This window comes from Cervus canadensis, chromosome 14, assembly GCF_019320065.1.
Source record: "Cervus canadensis isolate Bull #8, Minnesota chromosome 14, ASM1932006v1, whole genome shotgun sequence".
In the NCBI taxonomy this organism is placed as follows: domain Eukaryota; kingdom Metazoa; phylum Chordata; class Mammalia; order Artiodactyla; family Cervidae; genus Cervus; species Cervus canadensis.
In genome coordinates this window covers 26,485,529-26,511,137 of record NC_057399.1, presented here as the reverse complement: position 1 = coordinate 26,511,137, position 25,609 = coordinate 26,485,529, and the positions used below count along the sequence as shown (strand labels likewise).

The 25,609-nt window shown below is 37.7% G+C and overlaps 1 protein-coding gene across 1 annotated transcript in view; it reads left to right on the top strand.

Annotated features, from left to right (window-relative positions):
- CFAP95 (cilia and flagella associated protein 95) overlaps positions 1–25,609 on the top strand; it is an 86,993-nt gene that overhangs the window by 41,540 nt on the left and 19,844 nt on the right. The window contains exon 5 of the mRNA XM_043486984.1: positions 23,907–23,964. Within this exon, the coding sequence (XP_043342919.1) occupies positions 23,907–23,964 (58 nt within the window). The remainder of the gene's footprint in view (positions 1–23,906; positions 23,965–25,609) is intronic.

The window sequence follows — 25,609 nt, the reverse complement described above, 5'->3', positions numbered from 1 at the left end:
TGTGGGTTTATTTTTATTTTTTGAATCTCTTTAATTTGATTTTAGTGAAGCTTTTTGAGGAAGCAAGATTCAATGTGTACATTCAATCTTAACCTTGAAGTCATTCAGTCTCATCTGAAATGTCACCTCTTCTGAAGGACCTTCCCTTCCTATTGCCACTCCCAGCCCCCATGGTAGGTCTCTTGTGGGTGTTCATAATACCATGTACTTCTTTTATCCCTATCCAGTTAGGTTGCTGTTACTTACATTCTTATTTGCCTTTCTTACTGAATTCAGTGCTCTGAAGCAAAGGCTGTTGCAGCTCCCCCCAGTCCTAACAAAGAACCTGACCTACTGTAGATATAATTAATTTCTCAAATGAACAAACTATTTCTGATGTTGAACAGCAAATTATACTGGAAAAGGGGTATAACTAATTCCTGTTTTACTTGATTTTACAACTTTAAGTCCTGAAGAACTAAAGTTATTCTCAATGTTAGTTTGGTAAATACATTAAAAGACACGGTCTTTTAGAAAATCAGCTCTTATTAGTTTGAATTACTAGAATTACTTGTTTGTTTTATTTGATGCACAAGTACTAGCAAGGAAATGAATACATGAGTACCTTCAACCATCCTCCACTAATTCCATTTGTAATTCTTTCTTTCAGTTAACGTACACTAATTATAGGGCATTCTATACAATAGAATGTTCTGGTGTTGTAGAATCTGCTCCCTTGAATATTAAATATTCTTTTGCTTCTTGCCAACTGTACAGCTGTAGAAGTTAAATGTCAACTTTAAAAGGCAGTGAATAAAAATGAGTTTGCTCAATGGACCAAAATAATGTGCTTTAACTTATAAAATAAAAGCTGTAATCATAATGTAAATTTAAACTTCAGGTTACCTTGATGGAAAAAAATCAGAATACATATATAGCTTTGTTATTAAGGAGACATTAGTCAGATACATTTATCTTAATTTTAGATAACATTCATTATGTTGTGATAGCATTTGACAGTCTGTTCCTTTTCTTGCAACTCAAAAGCAGTAGCCCACCTACTTTATTTTGAGCCAATGTGAAGAAGACACAATGCCTCTCTTCCTTAAACTGGCAGCAAACATCTCAGTGGAACATATTGAAAATCAGAACAACCAGAATGTTTGACATCACTGAATTTATCACTCCTGACCTTAACTAGAGAAAAGGGCTTGGTGAATAATTCCTTCCACACGTCACAGATGGAGATACGTTTTCAACAACTGCAATATATAGAATGGTCAGGTTGAGACCAAAAGTGATATTGATGACTTACACTTTAAAAATGAGAATAATATGCCTTGAGGCTGGAGTGAGCTTGTCCAGAATTAGAGTTATTGCTTCTCTTGAGAGTTGATTGTATTTCCATCAGTGAGTAACCAAGGAATTGGCATTGGCCAGTGATGGAAGGGGTGAGAGTCAAGAAGGTTCAAAGATGTCAACAGTGCTCTTATGGTCTAAGATGGATATAGTTGCATGTTTAGGGTTCTCTAACATACATTACTTTTACTACATGGATAGAGAGACTAAAGGTCTAGAAAAATAATGAAGCACATTTCTTTTAAGGCACATAGGAAAAGTGGATAGAAACATGAAGCTGTAACAAGTTAATCTAAGGGTCTTTCTTTGCCCTTCTACCTTGTTCTTAAGACTCCTCAAGGAGTTTTCACTTAATGTGAAAGTACTCTTTATGAGGGATGAAAAACTAACTCACTGTCAGAAGGCTCCTGGATATCTAATACAAAATCATTACATGATTTGTCCATAGAACCAGACAGTTGTAGCTGATTTATTCTAAGAAGTAAGGTTTTTCATGTACAATATAATGTCTTGACTGTGTCTGTGACCATTAAACAAACAAAAAATCAGAAACCAAATTGACAGAACAAACAACCACAAAACCTATATAAAGCAAATCCAATTTTGAGAGATGTGGTATAAATATAATTTTAAGATCTTATTTCTCAGAAGCCCTTATTTAAATTTATGTACATAACCATATATGGTCCTGGGATAATGGTTCACAGGAGAAGTTTTTGTTTTTTTTTTCAAGTAGGAAAAAGCCAATTCTAACATAGCATATTTGCTGGGTGAAAAGCAGATCCATGGGCTTCTGGGCCAGTTTTAGGACAGCCCAAAAGTATTAATCACCTACTAGAGGGTAGAGAAGAAGCTAGATAGATCTCTTATAAGGTCAGCTCTAACTAATGTGTCCTGTCATTTTTTGCCAAATTTCATTGCCTTCTGTTGGTAGTGATTAGTGTTTATTGTTGAAATTTTATGATAAATGTGTCTCTTTTCCAGGATTATCCAAACATTTATGTGAGCCACCTGACTGGAGAAGAAAGAAATCAGTAGTGTTTTAGATCACTGGGTAGGGTAGCTTTTTGGCCATAGTGTGGTTTTTAAGAAAGGGCATGGTATAGGAAAATAGGAGACACGGATTCTACTTTCAGACATGTGTTAAACCTACCTATGTGACCTTGTGCTGGCTAATAACCCTCTCTGGGCTCCAGTTGTTTCCATCTGGAAAATGAAAGGATTGAACCAAATGATCTGTAAAGTCCTTTCCTGGTCTAAAATTTTATGTTTCTAAAGGAGAAAGGCATTTGTAGCTGCATAAATGGACAAGTTAAATGAGGCCAAAAAGTAGTTCAGACAGTTAAGCTTTCATTGTTGGCACAGAGCACTTATCCACATATGTATGCAGTGATTACCTCACAGCAGTAGTAGCAAGCTTAGGCCACAGTTTAAACTCCCAATTCACTCTTCTCACTGGGGCATTTAACATCTGTAAAACCCTTGGCGCTCTTCAGAGGAAAGGGACTGTATATGAAGAGCGGGAGGGTCTTTTTTCCCCTCAAAGTGTGAGGCATTTACTTTCTTTTCCTGCTCAGGCACTTGAATTATGGCTGGTCTCTTGATAAAATACCACCAAGTTGTTGAACATTTCTCTACAAGAAAGAAGTTTATAATTGCCTGATGGTGATGGTGATGAGGATAACAACAAAGAAAATGTGGAGAGGAGAGTTGTGTGGTGAAATGATTATGGAATGAGAGGGAGATAGATCTGAATTGAATTCTTTTATTTTTTAAATTAAAAAAATTTATTTTAAATTGGAGGATATTTGCTTACAGTGTTGTTTTGCTTTCTGCCATACAACAGTGTGAATCAGCCATAAGTATATATATCTGTACCCTCCCTTCTGAACCTTCCTCCCACCTTCCACCCCATCCCAGCACTCTATGTTGTCACAGAGCAGAGTTGAGCTCCCTATGTCATACAACAGCTTCCCATTAGCTATCTACTTTATGTATGGTAGAGTAGACATATACATAAACATGTATATGTTTCAATGTTACGCTCTCCGTTTGTCCCATCCTCTCCTTACCTTTGTCCATAGTTCATCAGGCACTCTGTCTATCAGATCTAGTCCCTTAAATCTATTTCTCACTTCCACTGTATAATCGTAAGGGATTTGATTTAGGTCAAATCTGAATTTAGGTCAAATACCTGAATAGTCTAGTGGTTTTCCCTACTTTCTTCAATTTAAGTCTGAATTTGGCAATAAGGAGTTCATGATCTGAGCCACAGTCAGCTCCCTGTCTTGTTTTTGGTGACTGTATAGAGCTTCTCCATCTTTGGCTACAAAGAATGTAATCAATCCGATTTCAGTGTTGATCATCTGGTGACATCCACATGTAGAGTCTTCTCTTGTGTTGGAAGAGGGTGTTTGCTATGACCAGTGCATTCTCTTGGCAAAACTCTATTTGCCTTTGCCCTGCTTCATTCTGTACTCCAAGTCCAAATTTGCCTGTTACTCCAGGTGTTTCTTGGCTTCCTACTTCTGCATTCCAGTGATAACAAACAGTAATATTCTGTCTTGATGGCCTGGATAACCACAGTGGTGTGGTCACTCACATAGAGACAGATATCCTGGAGGGTGAAGTCAAGTGACCTCAGAAAGCCTTACTACCAATTACACTAGTGGAGGTGATGGAATTCCAGCTGAGCTATTTAAAATACTAAAAGATGATGGTGTTAAAGTGTTGCACTCAATATGTCAGCAAGTTTGAAAAACCCAGCAGTGGCCACAGGACTGGAAAATGTCAGTGTTTTCATCCCAGTTCCAAAGAAGGGAAGTGCTAAAGAATGTTCAAACTATTAGACAATAGCACCCACTTCCCATGCTAGTGAAGTTATGCTCAGAATCCTTCAAGCTAGGCTTCAGCAGTACATGAACCAAGAACTTCCAGATGTACAAGCTGGGTTTAGAAAATGCAGAGTAACTAGAGATCAAATTGCCAACATTCACTGGATCATAGAGAAAGCAAGTGAATTACAGAAAAAACATCTACACCTGTTTCATTCACTACGTGAGAGCCTTTGACTGTGTGGATCACAACAAACTGTGGAAAATACTGAAAGAGATGGAAATACTAGACGATCTTACCTGTCTCCTAAGAAACCTGTATGCTGGTCAGGAAGCAAGTTAGAACCTTACGTGGAACAACTGACTGATTCAAAATTGGGAAAGGAGTACAATAAGGTTGTATATTGTCACCCTGTTTTTTAACATATATGCAGAGTACATTATGTGAAATGCTGGGATAGATGAGTTACAAGCTGGAATTAAGATTGCTGGGAGAAGTATATATAGATGATACCACTCTAATGGCAGAAAGTGAAGAGGAACTAAAGAGCCTCTTGATGAGGGTGAAGGAGGAGAGTGAAAAAGTTGGCTTAAAACTCAACATTCAAAACACTAAGATCATGGCATCTGGTCACATCACTTCATGACAAATAGAAGGGGAAAAACTGGAAACAGTCATAGATTTTCACTTCCTCGTCTCCAAAATCCCTGTGGAAATTGCCTGCAGCCATGAAATTAGAAGACTCTTGCTTCTTGGAAGGAAGGCTATGACAAATCTAGGCAGAGTATTAAAAAGCAGAGACCACTTTGCTGACAAAGGTCCATATAGTCAAAGCTATGCTTTTTTGAGTAATCATGTACGGATGTGAGAGTTGGACCACAAAAAAGTCTGAATGCTAAAGAATTGATGCTTTTGAACTGTGGTGCTGGAGAATACTCTTGAGAGCCCCTTGGACAGCAAGGAGATCAAACAAGTCAATCCTAAGGGAAATCAACCCTGATTACTCATTGGAAGGACTGTTGCTGAAGCTGAAGCTCTAATACTTTGGCCACCTGATGCGAAGAGCCTGGATAAGACTCATTAGAAAAGACCCTGATGCTGGAAAAGGTTGAAGGCTAAAGGAGAAGAGGGTGGCAGAGGTGAGATGGTTGGATAGCATCACTGATTCAGTGGACATGAACTTGGGGAAACTCCAGGAGTTGATGAAGGACAGGAAGGCCTGGCATTCTGCAGTCTATGGGGTTGCAAAGAGTTGGACACGACTTAATGACTGAAAAAAAACAACAAATACTCCATTTAGATATATCTCATTTCTTGAGGTAGGCTTATATTGTTACAAACTTCCCTCTTAGAACTACTTTTGCTATATCCCATAGGTTTTTGGAAGATCAATGATATATATTGAAAAATTTTGGAGAACTTTACATAGAAGTCATCTACAAAAAGATATGGGTTTCCTCAGTGGTGCAGGTTCAATTCCTGGGTCGAGAAGATCCCCCAGAGGAGGAAATGGCAAGCCACTCTAGTATCCTTGCCCGGAGAATCCCATGGACAGAGGATCTTGGCAAGCTACAGTCCGTAGGGTCACAAAGAATCAGACATGACTGAAGGGACCTGGCATGCACACATGGGTTTTGGGTCATTGTGTTTTCATTGTCTTTTGTTTCTAGGTATTTTAAATTTTTTTTTAAAATATTTTCAGTGACATCTCGGTTATTTAGAAGTGTGCTGTTCAGCCTCCATGTGTTTTTTTTTTTAAACTGATTTTTTTCCCCTGTAACTGGTATCTAGTCTCATTCCCCAGTGACTCAGAGGGTAAAGAATCTGCCCGAAATGAAGGTGACACGGGAGACACAGGTTTGATCCTTGGGTCAGGAAGATCCCCTGGAGAAGGAAAATGGCAAACCACTCTAGTATTCTTCTCTGAAAAATTTCATAGACAGAGGAACCTGGCGTGCTACAGTCCAAAGAGTTGCAAATAGTCAAGACACAACCGAGGGACTAACCACAGCAGCAAGCACACAGAGTTGTGGTTAGAAAGTGTGCTTGATATGATTTTAATTTTCTTAAATTTACTGAGGCTTGATTTGTGACCCAAGTAAAGAGCCTCTTGATGAAGGTGAAAGAGGAGAGTGAAAAAGCTGGCTTAAAACTCAACATTCAAAAAACAAAGATCATGGCATCTGGTCCCATTACTTCCTGGCAAATAGATGGATAAAAAATGGAAACAGTTATAGACTTTTTTTCTTGGGCTCCAAATCACTGTGGACAGTGACTTTAACCATGAAATAAAAAGGCTCTTGCTCCTTGGAAGGAAAGCTATGACAAACCTAGATAGTGTATTAAAAAGTAGAGATATCATTTTGCCAACAAAAGTCTGTATAGTCAAAACTATGGGTTTTCCACTAGTCATGTACGGATGTGAGAGTTGGATCATAAAGAAGGCTGAACACCAAAGAATTTATGCCTTCCAGCTGTGGTGTTCGAGAAGACTCTTGAGAGTCCCTTGGACAGCAAGGAGATCAAACCAGTCAATCCTAAAGGAAATCAACCCTGAATATTCATTGGGAGGACTGTTGCTGAAACTGAAGGTCCAATACGTTGGCCACCTGATGCGAGGAGGTGGAATTGGAAAAGACCTCGATGCTGGGAAAGACTGAGGGCAGGAGGAGAAGAGGGCAGTAGAGGATGAGATGATTGGATGGCATCATTAACTCAATGGACCTGGGTTTGGGCAAACTCCAGGAGATGGTAAGGGACAGGGAAGCCTGGTGTGCTGCAGTTCATGGGGTCGTAAAGAGTCAGACATGCTGAGTGACTGAACAACAGCTAATGTGATTTGGAGAATGTCTCATGTGCACTTGAGAAAAAAGTGTATTCTGCTGTTTTGGAATGGAATGTCCTGAAGATATCAATTAAGCCATCTGGTTTAAGACTTGTGTTTCCTTATTAATTTCCTATGTGGATGATCTATTCATTGGCGAAAGTGGGGTGTTAAGGTCCCCTGCTATTATTGTGTTACTGTTGGTTTCCCCTTTTATGTTTGTTAGCATCTGAATTCAATTCTTGATTTCCTTTCTTTTGTTAAAAATTATTTCACCAAAATGTAGTTGACTTACAATGTTGTGTTAATTTTCACAGTAGAGCAAAGTGATTCATATATATTCAGATGTATATGTGTGTATTTATATACCCACATATGTTCTTTTTCATATTCTTTTTTGTTATTGAATATAATTCCCTGTGCTATACTACATTAAGTCTTTGTCATTTAATCCATTCTATACATAACAGTCTGCATCTGCTAATCCCAAACTCCCAATCCATCCTTTTCTCTTAGCAAACCACAAATATGTTTCTCTATGTCTGTGAGTCTGTTTCTGTTTTGTAAATAGAAAGTTCATTGTGTGATATTTTGGATTCCACATGTAAGTGATATACAGTATTGAGCTGGCCAAAAAGTTTGTTCTGGTTTTTCCATACCACCCTGTGGACAAACTTTTTTGCCAACCCGGCCTTTGTCTCTTTCTGAGTTACTTCACTTAGTATGATAATCTCTGTGTCCATTCATGTTGCTGCAAATGGCATTTTTTTCTTTATTTTTTATGGATGAGTAATGTTCCATTGTATACATGCACTACATCTTGTATACATGTATACAAGATGTATACATGTACCATATACATGTCCCTTGTATACATGTACCACATCTTCTTGATGGACATTTAGGTTGTTGTGAATAGTGCTGCTATGAACGTGCAGGTATCTTTTTGGTTGATTCTTATTTTTTGTAAGACCTTTTGTTTCTATGTCCAGCTTTCTTCTTCTGGATAACATTCTCTCTACCATTCAGTGCGATCCAATTAGACTGTATGATGAATGGGATGATTCTCTTCTCCACTCTCACCTCCTCACAAACCCACAAACACCTGGGCATATGACCCAGGCCAGGCCAATCAGAATGCACTCTAGTATAGTAATCGGAGTTTTGGGCAAAGTGCCCTCTGGTGTTCCAGGTAACAAGTTACAGAGGGCATCTTGCTGCTAGTGGAGCATCTGTCTGTAAATGAAACTGAACAGAGGTGTGGGAAAAGAGTTTGATTATATTCTTTTTACCTGTGCTGGTATTTTTCTTTTTTTCCTCTTCATTGAGTTTAAATAACTTATAACTTAAGAGTAACACTACTAATAGTAAATACTTATATGATGTTTATTACATACCAGGCACCATTTTAAGGGTTTTATATGTCTGACTTATTTACTCACTATGAGCTGTTTCCATCATCATCCACATTCTATGAAGGGGGAAAAATAAGAGGTATGGAGAAGTCGAGTAACATGTTCAAACTGGTAGGTAATAATGAGTCAGAGTTTGAACTGACAAGGTCTTACGTCAAAGTCCATGGTCTTAGCTACTCTACTAAGCTGCTTCTCTGAATGATAGATCAACTAGGACTATGAATATCACTTTCCTTTGCTAACTCAGATGATAATTGCTACATTTAGCCTTGAGCACTAAGCTCTTAAAGGAAGCACTGGTGAAAGTGTGGTCACTAGTCTCCAGAGGTGGCTGCCAGCAGTTCCTTCTCTCTCTGTATATGCATGCTCCCATCACGAGGCAGAGGTTATCTCTCTTGTCTGGCCTTATGACTGGCTTTGATCAGTAGAATGTAGCAAAACTGATGTCCTCAGACTTCTGAGTGCAGACTTTAAAGGGACTGGTAGTTGCTGCTTTCTGATTCTTGGACTCTAGCTGACATGCTGTAAGTAACCAAGACACATGGAAGAGAACAAAGGCACTGTATTTGACAGCTCCAGCTGAGCTTCCCGGACAACAGATAAAACCAGCTGCCAGCCATGTGAGTGAGCTATTCAATGTAGGCAAATACCTAATGACTTTAGCTCTCACTGACATCACATGGGGCAGAATAACCACCCAGTGGAGCCCATGATCCCACATAATAATCAGAGATAATAGCATGATTGTTATTTTAAGTCAGGAACATTTAAGCCACAGCAATAGGTAATTGAAAACAACCTTCATGTCTCTAAATACCATGATTATATGGCTACTTCTACCATTATTATGCAAAGAAATAGAGGAAAACAACAGAATGGGAAAGACTAGAGATCTCTTCAAGAAAATTAGAGATATCAAGGGAACATTTCAGGCAAAGATGGGTTCAATAAAGGACAGAAATGGAATGAACCTAACAGAAGCAGAAGATATTAAGAAGAGGTGGCAAGAATACACAGAAGAACTGTACAAAAAAGATCTTCACGAGCCAGATAATCACAATGGTATGATCACTCACCTAGAGCCAGACATCCTGGAATGTGGAGTCAAGTGGGACTTAGAAAGCATCACTACAAACAAAGCTAGTGGAGGTGATGGAATTCCAGTTGAGCTATTTCAAATCCTGAAAGATGATGCTGTGAAAGTGCTGCATTCAATATGCCAGCAAATTTGGAAAACTCAGCAGTGGCCACAGGACTGGAAAAGTTCAGTTTTCATTCCAATCCCTAAGAAAGGAAATCCTAAAAAATGCTCAAACTACCACACAATTGCACTCATCTCACACGCTAGTAAAGTAATGCTCAAAATTCTCCAAGCGAGGCTTCAGCAATATGTGAACTGAGAACTGAGATGTTCAAGCTGGTTTTAGAAAAGGCAGAGGAACCAGAAATCAAATTGCCAATATCCGCTGGATCATCAAAAAAACAAGAGAGTTCCAGAAAAACATCTATTTCTGCTTTATTGACTATGCCAAAGCCTTCGACTATGTGGATCACAATAAACTGTGGAAAATTCTGGAAGAGATGGGCATACCAGAACACATGACCTGCCTCTTGAGAAACCTGTATGGAGGTCAGGAAGCAACAGTTAGACCTGGACATGGAACAACAGATTGGTTCCAAATAGGAAAAGGAGTACATCAAGGCTGTATATTGTCACCCTGCTTATTTAACTTCTATGCAGAGTACATCATGAAAAATGCTGCGCTGGAAGAAGCACAAGCTGGAATCAAGATTGCCGGGAGAAATATCAATAACCTCAGATATGCAGATGACACCACCTTTATGGCAGAGAGTGAAGAGGAACTAAAAAGCCTCTTGATGAAAGTAAAAGAGGAGAGTGAAAAAGTTGGCTTAAAGCTTAACATTCAAATAACTAAGATCATGGCATCTGGTCCCATCACCTCATGGGAAATAGATGGGGAGACAGTAGAAACAGTGTCAGCCTTTATTTTTTTGGGCTCCAAAACCACTGCAGATGGTGAATACAGCCATGAAATTAAAAGATGCTTACTTCTTGGAAGGAAAGTTATGACCAACCTAGATAGCCTATTAAAAAGCAGAGACATTACTTTGCCAACAAAGGTCCATCTGGTCAAGGCTCTGGTTTTTCCAGTGGTCGTGTATGGATGTGAGAGTTGGACTGTGAAGAAAGCTGAGCACTGAAAAATTGATGCTTTTGAACTGTGGTGTTGGAGAAGACTCTTGAGAGTCCCTTGGACTGCTAGGAGATCCAGCCAGTCCATCCTAAATGAGATCAGTCCTAGGTGTTCATTGGAAGGACTGATGCTGAAGTTGAAACTCCAGTACTTTGGCCACCTCATGTGAAGAGTTGACTCATTGGAAAAGACCCTGATGCTGGGAGGGATTGGGGGCAGGAGGAGAAGGGGACAACAGAGGATGAGATGGTTGGATGGCATCACTGACTCAATGGACATGGGTTTGGGTAGACTGTGGCAGTTGGTGATGGACAAGGAGGCCTGGCGTGCTGTGGTTCATGGGGTCGCAAAGAGTTGGACACAACTGAGCGACTGAACTGAACTGAGACCAACAGGAGAGAAGGGCAGCCCAGGCAGAGAATATTGGCCATACAGACTTGGGACCTATGATGAACATGCCTGGCTCGGAGTACACATGTGCCCTGGTGATAGCCAGAGTTGGCGAGAGATGCTGGGGACAAAGCAAGCAAGGCCTGAAAGCTGTGTTAAGGAATATGGTCTTTATCATGCAGGCAGGAGTGAAAAGTTTTCACCTGTGGGGTAGGAAAGATCAGGTTTGTGTTCAGAAAGCAGAAATCAGATTGGTAGCTACCTGAGACTACAGTCAAAAGACTGCTGAACTAATCAAGGCAAGACACAATAAAGGCCTGAGCTTTAGTGATGGTGGCATGGAGGGAAAGAAGGGCTCAGATTTTTGACACCTTAAAAGAGAGTAATAAGCATTTACTTGATGATTGGTTAGTTATGAAGGTAGAGAAGATTCAAAGTTGAATACCAGGCTTCTGGCTTAGGCAACAAGGGCTTCATGGGGCCATTCATTGAGGCAGTGAAGATGGAAGGAAATGCAAATGTTAGATAGCAAGTGGATATTTGAGACTGGAGGATGAGAAGAGTCAGTGACCCAGACCCAGTTGCTAATATAAATATCTAGTTCCTCTGCTTCCAGTCTTATCCCTTTCAATCTGTTCTCCATTGAGCAGCTTGAATAATCCAATTAAAATGCAAAGTAAATCATGTTCTTCTGTTTACTTAGTATCATTACAGTTTTTTTTTTCTTTTAGTGTTAATGAGCACATACTCTGGCACTGAGCTAAGGGCTTTCATACCTTATTTCATTTAATTCTCATTCTTTGAGATGGATGTTGCTACTATCTCCATTACAAAGGGGCTCAGAGAGGTAAAGTGACTTTCCAGGAGTTCCTCTGGTCCTTACCTAATAAGCACCAGAGCTGGGTTTTAACTTCGAGTCTGGTCTATCTGACTGCAGGGGCTGTTATTCTTAACCCCTCTAGTACATTGTCTTTCATGCTTAAATGGATAAGAGCACTCCATATCCTTCAAAGTATGCATGATCCTCTATCCTTCTCCTCACATCATTACAAGGCCATTTGGATAGACATTTTATTCATTGTAAAGATGAATAAATCAAAGCACAGAGGTAATAAAGGACTCCAATTCCTCATTACTTAATCCATCTATTCTATAAATACATATGGATCAGATACTAATAAAGGAAATTAAGATGCAGAAGGCTTAAGTTACTTGCTGAAAGCCCCATGACCACTTACTTGTAAAGCAGAGATTAGAATTTTGGGGTTCAGTTCTGTGTTCTTCATGAGAGGGGAATACTGCTTCTAAGCTGCTAGGGAACTAAACCATGGCTTGGGTCGGATCAGAAGTAAAAGCAGATTCAAATTATCCTCCACTTTTTCTTTCCTCCCCACCTCTTGCTCACTAGCTTTTTCAAGGTTGGTTTCTGAAAAATAGTCTTGGCATTCAGCAGAGGAAGAACTATCAGATTTGTCTTCACAGCTTCCTCAGTAAATAGGAGGAAGAAATAACAGGGATATCCATTTTAGCTTGATAGGAGATTTTTTTTTTAAATGAAGGTTGCTTGTTGAGAGTGAGACAGATTTTCCAGAGTGGCTATAAGATCTCCCTTCCCTTGTATCACACAGTGTCAAGTAGAATTCATGGCGCTCTGTGGCTATACTCATTCTAAAAATAGATGCTGCTTCTACTGCTGTCAGTGACTGGATTAATTCCAAATTAATTCATTAATTGAGATGGTAACTTAGATTCATGTTCTTAGGTGGGAACATCTGATTAGTTGAATGGATGTCGCATGTCAGTTTTTTTTCTGACTGTTGGGAAGTGGGGTGAGAAAAAAATCTGCCCCTCTTTTTGACAAAACAGAAAAGAAGCAGTTAACCTTTAAAATTCTTCCAGATTTAAGAAGCTGTGATTCCATGGTACATCATCTTATCCTAGATTTTGGTGCATCATCTTATAGAGTCATACATGTTACCACTGATGTTACTTGGTGTTGGTATTTTAAATAATACATGGCTTTAATGATAACTGCCATATCAGACTCCTTTTCCTTCCTCATCTTACAAAACACTTTTAGTTGTACTCTACCTTACAACTGTTAAAGGTTGAAGAGGGCATGAGTGGTAAACTGTGGGTAGTGCTGGGTTAAAGCCAGCTGGTGAACTTCCAAGCGTCCTTTCAGCATGGCATATCTTGGTGAATTTACCAGCATCTGGTCTTCAGTTTTATGTTTCCAGAAAGACAATTTTATCTATGCTTCACAATTTATCTGACTCATGGAAATTGAGTTGTGCACATTAAACTTACAAGAAAAGCCAGAATTCTAATTAGTTAATTTATAATGCGAAATAAAATCTTCAAGCATACCAGGCATGTCAGCCTAATAAAAGCATTCTCTCTCATTAAAAAAAAAAAAAAAGGCTGTATAGAAAGCCAAACTCTAATCAGAAGGTTGCCAGTCTGTTTGGAATCAGAGTGAAGGGGATTAGCTATATGATTACAGTGATCAATGGCCTCAGACTTTGAATGCCTGATTGTAAGAGGACTCTTTTGGCTGTATGTAAGAGAAGGCACAATTAAAATTATCTTGGGCGCAAAAGGGAGTTCATTGAAAACAGCACTCAAGTACCTCATGGAACTCTGGGAAAGTGCACTGAAGAGTTGAGCTTCAGAGACTGCTGAATCAGGACTAGAAAACCTCCAGGATTCTCTTCCTGTTGGCTTCATTTGCTCCCTCTTAGGATAGGGACGTTATATCCCATGATTCTCATCACAGGAGAGTGACCCTTTCCCACTGGTGTTTCTTAAGGTATTTCAGGGGAGAGCTCTGACAGACATGGGCTGGAGGCTGATGTCTGGACCTCTCAGCTATGGTTAGTGATGGAGTGGTAGAGGAGGCGTAGCATAGGCTAGCTCCTGTGACTCCAGACATGAATTAAAGTAAAAGTTGCCAGCCATAAGTTGGATTGGAGCCCTGACATTGATATACTCCAGCTCTGTTCTAGTTATGAGCCAGAATACCCCTTCCCCAGGATATGCCAAGAACCAATGCTTCCTTTATCTCTCTCACCTTTTGCTTTCCTGAGTTTCTCTGAAGGCCATTTCTCTTCTATGGATTTTTTTTTTCCCCTTCCTTATGTTCTTTATTTGGGTACAGCTTTAAGCTGATATCTGAGAGGATGATTCATGTTGGTCTTTCATATGTTTATTCTCAAATGAAAATTTGATTAAATACATCACCTAAAGATTGTCACCCTCTTCTTCAGATTTATAGAAAAGAAAAGGAGAATCACTGAGTTTATAAGTAGCCATAACTGACTGAAAGTCATTATTCAGTACTGTAAAAGTTTCCATGTTGTCTTTATCTTTCTGGCTTACTTCACTCTGTATAATGGGCTCCAGTTTCATCCATCTCATTAGAACTATTCAAATGAATTCTTTTTAATGGCTGAGTAATATTCCATGGTGTATATGTACCACAGCTTCCTTATCCATTCGTCTGCCGATGGGCATCTAGGTTACTTCCATGTCCTGGCTATTATAAAGAGTGCTGCGATGTCTATATGCAAAACAGAAAAAGAGACACAGATGTACAGAACAGATTTTTGGACTCTGTGGGAAAAGGCGAGGGTGGGATGTTTTGAGAGAACAGCATCGAAACGTATATTATCAAGGGTGAAACAGATCACCAGCCCAGGTTGGATGCATGAGACAAGTGCTCAGGGTTGGTGCACTGGGAAGACCCAGAGGGATGGGGTGAGGAGGGAGGTGGGAGGGGGGATCGGGATGGGGAACACATGTAAATCCATGGCTGATTCATGTCAATGTATGGCAAAAACCACTACAGTATTGTAAAGTAATTAGCCTCCAACTAATAAAAATAAATGGAAAAAAAAAGTTTCCATGTTGTCTAGCTATATCATTGCCTTTTCAGTTAATCTTCTACCTCTGTTTACTTTGAATTCTCATTGAATTGAATTCTCTTTATTTCTTTATGTTTTAATTTATTGTATTGCTTTATTCATTTAGTAAATACTTTTCAGTGCCTATCTTGTATCAGACTCTGCCTGGAGGTGATAATAAAGAAAGGGAAAAGGGCCTGATCTTCATGACCCAGATAACCACAATGGTGTGATCACTCACCCAGAGCCAGACATCCAGGAATATGAAGTCAAATGGGCCTTAGAAAGCATCACTACAAACAAAGCTAGTGGAGGTAATGGAATTATAGATGAGCTGTTTCAAATCCTAAAATATGATGCTGTGAGAGTGCTGCACTCAATATGCTAGCAAATTTGGAAAACTCAGCAGTGGCCATGGGACTGGAAAAGGTCAATTTTCATTCCAGTGCCAAAGAATGTTCAAACTACTGCACAATTGCACTCATCTCACACGTTAGCAAAGTAATGCTCAAAATTCTCCAAGCCAGGCTTCAACAGTACGTGAATCATGAACTTCCAGATGTTCAAGCTGGGTTTAGAAAAGGCAGAGGAACCAGAGATCAAATTGCCAAAATCCATTGGATCATCAAAAAAACAAGAGAGTTCCAGAAAAACATCTACTTTGCTTTATTGACTACACTACAGCCTTTGAGTGTGTAGATCACAACAAATCGTGGACAGTTCTTCAAAAGATAGGAATACCAGACCACCTAACCTGCCTCCTGAGAGATCCATATGCAGGTCAAAAAGCAGTAGTTAGAACTGGACATGGAACAACGGACTGGTTCCAAATCATGAAAGGTGTATGTCAAGGCTGTACATTGTTACCCTGCTTATTTAACTATATGCAGAGTACATCATGAGAAACTCTGGGCTGGATGAAGCAAAAGCTGGAATCAGCATTGTTGGGAGAAATATCAGTAACCTCAGATATGCAGATGACACCACCCTTATGGCAGAAAGTGAAGAACTAAAGAGCCTCTTGATGAAAGTGAAAGAGGAGAGTGAAAAAGTTGGCTTAGAGCTCAACATTCAGAAAACTAAGATCATGGCATCCAGTCCCATCACTTCATGGCAAATACATGGGGAAACAATGGAAACAGTGATTGACTTTGTTTTCTTGGGCTCCAAGATCACTGCAGATGGTGACTGCAGCCATGAAATTAAAAGACACTTGCTCCTTGGAAGAAAAGCTATGACCAACATAGACAGCATATTCAAAAGCAGAGACATTACTTTGCCAGCAAAGGTCTGCCTAATCAAAGCTATGGTTTTTCCAGTAGTCATGTATGGATGTGAGAGTTGGACTATAAAGAAAGCTGAGCACCAAAGAACTGATGCTTTTGAACTATGGTGTTAGAGAAGACTCTTGAGAGTCCCTTGAACTGCAAGGAGATCAAATCAGTCCATCCTAAATGATATTAGTATTGAATATTCATTGGATGGACTGATGCTGAAGCTGAAGCTCCAATACTTTGGCTACCTGATGTGAAGAACTGACTCATTGGAAAAAACCCTGATGCTGGGAAAGATTGAAGGCAGGAGGATTAGGGGAGGACAGAGGATGAGATGGTTGACTGGCATCACTGACCCGATGGACATGAGTTTGAGCAGGCTTGGTGATTGACAAGGAAGCCTGGCCTGCTGCAGTCCATGGGGTCACAAAGAGTTGGACACAACTGAGCAGCTGAACTGACCTGAAAAGGGCCTGAACTCGGGGAATGGGTTTCTACCTGCTTAAGTGAGTTGAGAGATGTCCAATGCTAGCTTTCAAGGTCAACCTGCCCAAAGCAAACGTTGACATGTGAATGATAATCATATTTGAGTCATAATGTCAGGTGAGAATAAAGCAAGAGAATAAGTTTATTTATAGTCATCTATTCACACTTAAACTTTTTAAGATGGAATATTTCCAAATAAAATACTTTCAAACACTCATCAACTCATTATCTGGTTACAATGTAAGTTGATATTTTTAATCACATTTGCTTTATAATTTTTCTGAAAAATGATTTATCTAGTTATCCAATATGTCCACCCTGTTGATGGACCCATTGGATAGTTTCCAAATTTTTATTATTGCAAATAAGGCTTCATTGAATATCTGTATGCATATACATATGTCTCCTTAAATATATATGCAAGGGTTTCTTTATACCCAGAATTCCTGAGTATTAAGATGTGTGCATCTTCAATTTTGTAAAAATATTGCTACCAAGAGTGTACAAATCTCTTCATTCTTTCATATTTTTATCAACATTTAGAAAATTTTTAGTTTTTACCGATCTAATGGATATAACATGGTATATCATTGTAGTTTTACTTTGCATTTCACTAATCACTGAATTTGTCTGAATTTTAAGCTTTAATTCATTTTCAGATTTTATTAGTCATTCTGATTTTTCTACTATGAATTGACTGGTTATTTAAAAATCCCATTTTTATGAGATGTCTTTTATTGATTTGTAAGGATTCTTTAAATCTGGGCTAATCTTGCTTTGGTTAATTTTATATTGTAATAACTCCTTCTAGTCCATGGCCTTTCTTATAACTCTGTCTATACTGTCTTTTGAGCAATAGAAGTTTTAAATTAAAATTTAATCAAGATCTATATATAAAATATCAGACATTAAACCTTTTAGAAATTATATATATGTATATGCACACATACACATATGTAACATACGTTGAGTCATCCATTATAAAAAAGCAGTTCTTCTATGCCCTTTTGATTTTTTATACATTTTCTTCATAAATGTCAATCTTCTGTTGTATTCCTATAGGAAGCTCAGAGATTTTATTGCAATTATAAGTGGGATTTTACCACTTTAATTACACTCCCTAATTTCTTGTTATTTGTGTATGTCTGTTATATTTTTGTATATTGATCTTATATCTAACAACCTCCCTGAAAGTTGCCTATTGTTATGATTTGTAGGTTCTTTTGGGTAGTCGAACATACAACCTTATCATCTGTTGGAAAATGAAAATATTGTTCTTCCATTCACATTAGTATATTTGTGCTTCTTTTTCTTGTTTTACTGTATCTGCCAGAATCTTTAGTACATCATTGAATAGAAATGTTGATGGAGAACTTCTGTGACTATTTGGGAAAATATTTCTGGGGAGGATTTTCATCAGTTTAGTTTTGATTTTCACTTATTGTTTTCTTCTCATAGTAATGTTGCCTTTTGCTGTTTAAGTATGTTGAGTTTTCTTGGAATAGTAGCAACCATGTAATTGTACAGAGGGGGAATGAAAGTTGGGCAGTTTCCTCAATATCTTGGTTCAGGAGTGCCCTCTTCTGTTGAATCAGTGAAATAAGCTTTATTTTGTTAATGGCATCTTTTATGAAAGAGTGGTGGTTCTAGGACCCTTAACTTGTGGGCTTAATTTCTTGTTTTTCTTTACCTTGTTAGTTACCTAGAGGCAGTGCCTTCCCAAGACTGCTATTGTGGTCTTGCATACTTTCCAAGTCTGTTTCTTGGAAAGCTGATGTTCAAATCCTCTAGTCTCAGGCTTGTTTTCAGCATTTTCCCAACTTGTTCTCAGTATTTCTCTTTCTCCTCTTCCATGTAATCCTTACCTGATTTTGCTCCTAAATGTGCTCTGGATCTTGTTCTACTGATTCTGGATTGTTCTCCCACCTCTGTGTAAACAGAAGTTTGTAGTCTTTTCTAGCCTCTGTTACACTCTATGCATCAACACTTACAAGATTTTGTTTGCTGTTAATCTATATGGTTTTGGAAGATGTATGTAGATTTAGGCTTAAGGAACCCAAGTTCTAGGCATATGGTACATTCTTCCTCTATAACTGTGAATTAGTCATTTTATCCTAGTGATTCTGTCATTTTTTGTCTTACATATTCTGTGTGTTGTTTGCTTTATTGATTTGGGATTATTATGTCTTCTTTAGTGACTTATTCCTTTAATCAGTAGGTAATGATCTTTATAACTAATAATTTTTGATTCAATATCAATTACATATGATATTAATATAGAACACTTGCTTTTGGTTAATATTTGCTGGAAATATATTTTTATATCTTTTATTTTCAAACTTTTTTTGAAAATAATTTTATTTTAGGTGTAAAAAGCATAGACTTGGGGAGGAGATCAACCAAGATGATGGAGTAGGAGGACACGGAACTCACCTCCCCCCCTATGAACACATTAAAAAATACATCTACACGTGGAAAAATTCTCACTGTAAGCTAACTGGAAACTGGCAGAAAGACCTCTGTACAACCAAGACTATAACAAAAGTCCACATGCAATCAAGTAGAGAGGAAAGAAAAGCAGTCAACCTGGGATCTGTGCCCCTGGGAGGGGACCCAGAAGAAAGAGATTGCTTGAGTGGAGACATGCCCCAGAGACTGAATGGTTCAAGTCACACATTGGGTACCCCAGTCCTAGGGCTCAGAAAAGGAGAGATGAGCCGCCTTGACTGGCTGAAGGACTGCTGAGACTAATAGAAGGGTTATGCGAAGCCTAGATTCTGAGGCAGATCAGAGGTCAATTGAAGACTGCTCCAGTGGTTGCTGGGTTTCCTGCAAACACTTTGACATGTGCCCCAGCCTGAGCTGAGCAAGTGCTCTAGCCTCGCTTACTTCACATCACAGAGATCTGGGAAAAAGCTTGGCCATGGGATACAAAAGTGACTTGGCTCTCAGTGGAGGCACAATGGCCATTGTTAATGCTTACTCAAGCAATGCCTCAGAGACAGCCCAGAACACTATTGTGACCGTGGCTAGTCTACAACAGCTCATGCCCCAAAATATGCTAAGAGTCTGGAACAAGACAAGTATGCCCAGTCTTGCCACTTCTATTTACATGGTATTAGAAGTCCTAGCCACAGTAGTCATATAAGAAAAGGGAATAAAAGGCATCCAAGGTGGATGGGAAGAAGTAAAATTGTTACTATTGGCAGACGACATGATACCGTGTGTCCAGTGAACCAGTGAAGCTGCTCAGTCATGTCCAGCTCTTTGCAATCCCATGGACTGTAGCCTACCAGGCTCCTCCATCCACGGAATTTTCCAGGCAAGAGTACTGGAGTGGGCTGCCATTTCCTTCTCCATGGGATCTTCCCAACCCAGGGATCGAATCCAGGTCTCCCGCATTGCAGGCAGATGCTTTATCATCTGAGCTACTGGGGAAGCCCTGATACTGTGTATAGAAAACCCTAAAATCTCCAACAAAAAACTATTAGAACTAATAAATCAATTCAGTAAAGTTATAAGATACAAGATTAATATACAGAAATCTGTTGCTTTTCTTTACACTAATAATGAGCTTTCAGAAAGAGAAAGCAAAAAAGGGGGGGACTCATTTAAAATTGAATAAAAAATTATAAAATACCTAGGAACGAATTTAACCAAGGAGGTGAAATACCTATACTCTGAAAACTATAAAACATTGATTTATATTTTTATAAATTTAAATTGAAGGTTATATTTAAAAATATATAAAGGAAATTAGAGATGATATTTTAAAATGGAAAGATATCCCATGTTCATGGATTAGAAAATTAATAATTGTTAAAATCACAATACTATCCAAAGCAATTAATGCGATCCCTGTTAAAATAATCATGACAGTTTTCATGGAACTAGAACAAATAATCCTAAAATTTATAAGGAACCACAAAAGACTAATTTGTGTTAATGTGTGGCAAAAAATTGCCAATGTGATCTTCAGAAAAAATAACAAGGCTGAAGGTATCATTCTTGCTGACTTCAGAATCTACTAAAAATCTACAGTAATCAAAAGAGCATGGTACTGGCATAAAACCAGATACATAGATTAATGAGACAGACTAGAGAGTCTAGAAATAAACCCATGCATCTATGGTCAAATAATCTATGACAAAGTAGGCAAGAATATACAGTGGAGAAAAGACACTCCCTTCGATAAGTAGTGCTGGACATAAAAACTGGACAGCTACATGTAAAAGAATGAAATTAGAACATTCTCTAACACCATATTCAAAAAATAAATTATAAATGGATTAAAGACCTGAATATAAGACCAGATACCATAAGGCTCCTAGAGGAAAACATAAGCAGAACACTCTTTGACATAAATCATAGCAGTGATTTTTGGGGTCTGTCTCCTAAAGCAAAAGAAATAAAAGCAAAAATAAACAAATAGGATAATAAATAAAACTTAGAGGCTTTTGCATGGTGAATGAAACCATTGACAAAATGAAAAGATAACCTATTGAATAGGAGAAAATATTTGCAAATGCTGTGATCAACAGGGGGTTAATATCCAAAATACATAAATAGCTCATACAACTCAATACCAAAAAACAAACAACCCAATTAAAAAATGGGCAGAAGACCTGAATAGACATTTTTCTAAGGAAGACACACAGATGGCTAAGAGGCACATGAAAAGTTGCTCAGCACTGTTAGTTATTTGAGAAATGCAAATCAAAACAAAAATGAGATATGACCTTACACCTATCAGAACAGCTATCATTAAAAAAGAACACAAATAACAAATGTGGGTGAGGATGTGGAAAAAAAGGAAGCCCTGCACACTCTTGGTGGGAATGTAAATTGGTACAGACTCTGTGGAAAACAGTATAAAGTTTTCTCAAAAAACTAAAAATAGAACTACCTTATGATCCAGCAATCACACTCCTGAGTATATTTCCAGAAAAAAACAGGAACACTACTTTGAAAAGATACATATACTGTAATGTTCAGAGCAGCACTGTTTACAATTGCCAGGATTCAGAAGCAACCAAAGTTCTGTCAACAGATGAATAAAGATGTGGTGTATATATACAATGGTATATTTTACTCAGCCATAAAAAGCATGTAATCCTGCCATTTGCAGCATCATGGGTGGACCTAGAGAATATTAGGCCTAGTGAGAAAAGTCAGACAGAAAAAGACAAATACTGTATGTTATCACTTATATGTGTAATGTAAAAAAATAATAAAACAAACAAATGTATATAGCAAAATAGACCCACAGAAAACAAGCTAGTGTGTTACCAATGGGGAGAAGGAAAAGAGGAGGAGGAAGATAGGAGTATGATATAGAAAACCACTATGTATAAAATAAATAAGCAACAAGTATAGACTGTACAACACAGGGAATTATAGCCATCATTTTGTTATAACTGTTAATGAAGTATAATCTATAAGAAAACTGAATCACTATGCTGTACCTAAAACTAATATAATATTATAGATCAACTATATTTGAAAACCAAAAACCAAAAAAAACCAAAACAAAAAACATCCCATAGAGTTGGGCTATATAATACAACTTGATTTTCAATTTAAGTTTGAGAAAATATTTTCACTGATGGGTTTAATTCCTTTACTTTCTTTGTGATTACCAAGGTGTTTTTTATTATTTTAATTTGTCTTCTGAGCAGAAAATTTTTTCACTTTTTTTTTTATCCTTTCCTGCTTTCTATTAGACTGTTCTTTAAAAATGTTAAGTAATATCCTATTTGCTGGTTTGAAAGTTACACTTCTAATTTTTGTTCTTTTAATTGCCAATACTCATACTTTTAGAATCACCTAGAGCAGGGGTCCCCAACATCCAGGATCTAATGCCTGATGGTCTCCAGTGGAGCTGATGTAATAATAATAGAAATGAAATGCACAATGAATGTAATGTGCTTGAATCATCACCGAACCATGTCCTCCCATTCCCAGTCTGGTAAAATTGTGTTCTACGAAGTAGGTCCCTAGTGCCAAAAAGGTTGGGGACCACTGACCTACAGGGCTCGTTAAAGCAAGATTGTGGGGCCCTCTCTTAGAATTTCTAATTCAGTGGACTTGGCGTGACATCCAAGTATTTGCATTTCTAACAAGTCCCCAGATAATGCTAATGTTGCACCTCTGGAAATCACATCTTGAAAGTCTGACAATAATTAATTGGTGGTTACCGCCAGATAAATATTAGCATCTGTACCCAGTAATCATTCTTAGTTGACATCCTAGTTATTTTTTAATTCTTCTACTTGTTCTTTACCCTCCCATCAGCTCAGTCATGTGTTAAAATGTTTAAATGTCCTTTTTCCTGGTATTTTTAGGTTTGCAATTCTCAGATGAATTTCTTTGACCATCTAATCCCATAATATTGCCAGGAACAGAATCAGGACAGTAATTTCTCATAGGAGAAAAAAATTTTCCCCTATTCTGAGTACCAGACAGAGAGAAACTTTCTTGCAAGTTTCCCTAGTCTGATGGCTAGAGTTCCTTTGGTCTCTTTTATATGTAGGTACAACATTTACAGACTCTTGACTGGAAGTAGCAGTTTAGATCTGGTGGGATACAGTCTATAGGGTCACAAAGAGTTGGACACTCAGCACACACACATATGGAGGTACAGCCTTTACAGACTCCTAATTATAAGTAGCAATTTAGCTCTGCGCCTTCTGTGAACCCAAGGTCATGTCTCCTGACCTTGATAGGCAGTTCAAACTCCAGCTTTGAGTCTTGGGCTGTGTTTGTAGACTTGGGGGAGAAGGATGTATTTCACTCAACATTTCTATGTATTTCATGGAATGGAGGTTGGAGAAACTATGTAATCTCAGACTCCCTGGTTGTGTATTATTTTCCAGTTGCCATCTAGCAGAGACCTTGGGGTATAGGGCCAAAAAGTTTGAAAAGTAGAAAGTGAGTGGAAAAGAGAACCCTTGTCTGGAATGCACCTGAGCTTTGGGACTTAGTAGCATATTATTAGTATAGAAGAATAGTAGGTGGTATTGGAAGTAATTGAAGGAAGGCATCTTGCTGGTTATAGTTAACACTATAAATGAGGCCTGGAAATTTTAAAAATTTAAAAGTTTTATTAGGGCCAATTTTCCTTGAAATGTTTTTTATTTTGTTTAAAGCACATACTACTAAAAAATTAAAATATTTTTCTTTTGGAGTCATTCTTTTCTCAGATATTGACTTATCTTTCTTAGGTGTACATTGACAACATATGCTGAAGAATATGCTCCACCATATGAATATCAGCCACTTGTGAGTATAAGCGAGCTGAAAAGCCATATTCTAATACTTATGTGCTTAATATGATTCTTTACATATAGTGTAAATAGTCAAGCTTGAGAAGAAAGGACAAATTGTTGAGATTTATGATGTTTTATATTTATTTAGAGATATTAGCTATTTGTGGGAGTTAATGGAATATTTTATGGTTATGATTTATTTTGGGAACAAGTTTATAGATTTCAGGGAGAAAATATTGCAGTATCTAAAATATATTAGTTACTTTCTGCCTCATCTTCACTTTATTGTCCTGCTCCATAAACTCAATTTATCTGGAATAAGAACCTACCTTTCTATTCATTTGAATTATATTAGCATATGAAAATAAGTGGTTTAATTTAGCCCTGGGAATATGTATGCTGATAAAATATGTCCAGTTTACAACTTCAGTATACTTGTACTGAAAACATTATACCACAAAAGCAAAACAAGGCTGCTTCCTATTAGTCTTGTTCTAGAAGTCCTAATTGGTGCAAACAATAAGAGACTTAGCTACTGAAAAAGAGGAGAAAAAAAATCTTTATTTTCAGATAGTATGATTATCTTCTCAGGAGAACCAGGATGTTAAAATAATAAGTAATTAGAATCAGTTATGACCATTTAGTAAGGTGATTGAATATAAAATAAATACATCAAAGATAATATTTTTCCTTCATATTAGCAATAACTGCTTAGTAAGCAAGCTATAAAAGAAAAAAACATACAAATTACTATAGCAACACAAATTTTAAGTACTTTTATGAAGAAAATTCTCAGATAAAGATCAATAAAGAAGATGTGGAAGCTACTCTCCAAAGATGGTAGACAGGCTACTTATTCAGCATGAGTTAAATGTTCCTCCATCTTTTGAATCACAGTTGTCAGGTGACAGATTTGATCAATAGAACATGACAAAAGTAACACTATGCCAAATCTAGGCTAGCTTTAATAAGACTGCTTCCAATTCCTGGGGCCTTGAGCCACCAAGGCTAGGAAATCAAGGCTACTCTGCTGAAGGAAGAGGCCATGAGAAGGGATAATGATGAGCTTAACTTATGAATGATGAAACCATCTTGGATATCCAGCCTAGTGGGCGTAGACTGCAGCTTCAGTTGTCATCTGACTACAGACCACAAGAGATTGCAAGAAAATAGTAATAAATTGTTATTTGAAGGCATTAAGTTTTGGGTGTTTTGAGTCTCCAAAAAATGTATCACTCCTGCATGAGGATTTTCTTGAGCCAAAGGTAACTGAAATAGAAATCTCAAGTACAAGGAAATAACTACTGTTTATGGGACTGGAAAACTAAATTAATTATAAGTTAAATTTATAAATTTAATATAATTACATTAAAAATCCCAATGAACTTTCTTTACTATCTGAGAACTCTAAGATTGTGAAAGTTATTTGAGAGTATAAATAGATGAGAATAATCAAAAGTTTTTTGAAAGTGGCATAACCATTTACGGAAATAAAAGATTCCTGGTACTACTAATGTTATAATATTATTTCTTTTTGCTTATTAAAAAATAGAAATCAAGCTGTTAGAAAAGCAAATATGATGGCTTATGGATTAATATGCTTAATACATAAAGAATTCAGATTTATTGGCAGGAAAACTGTTAAAACCGTAGGGAAA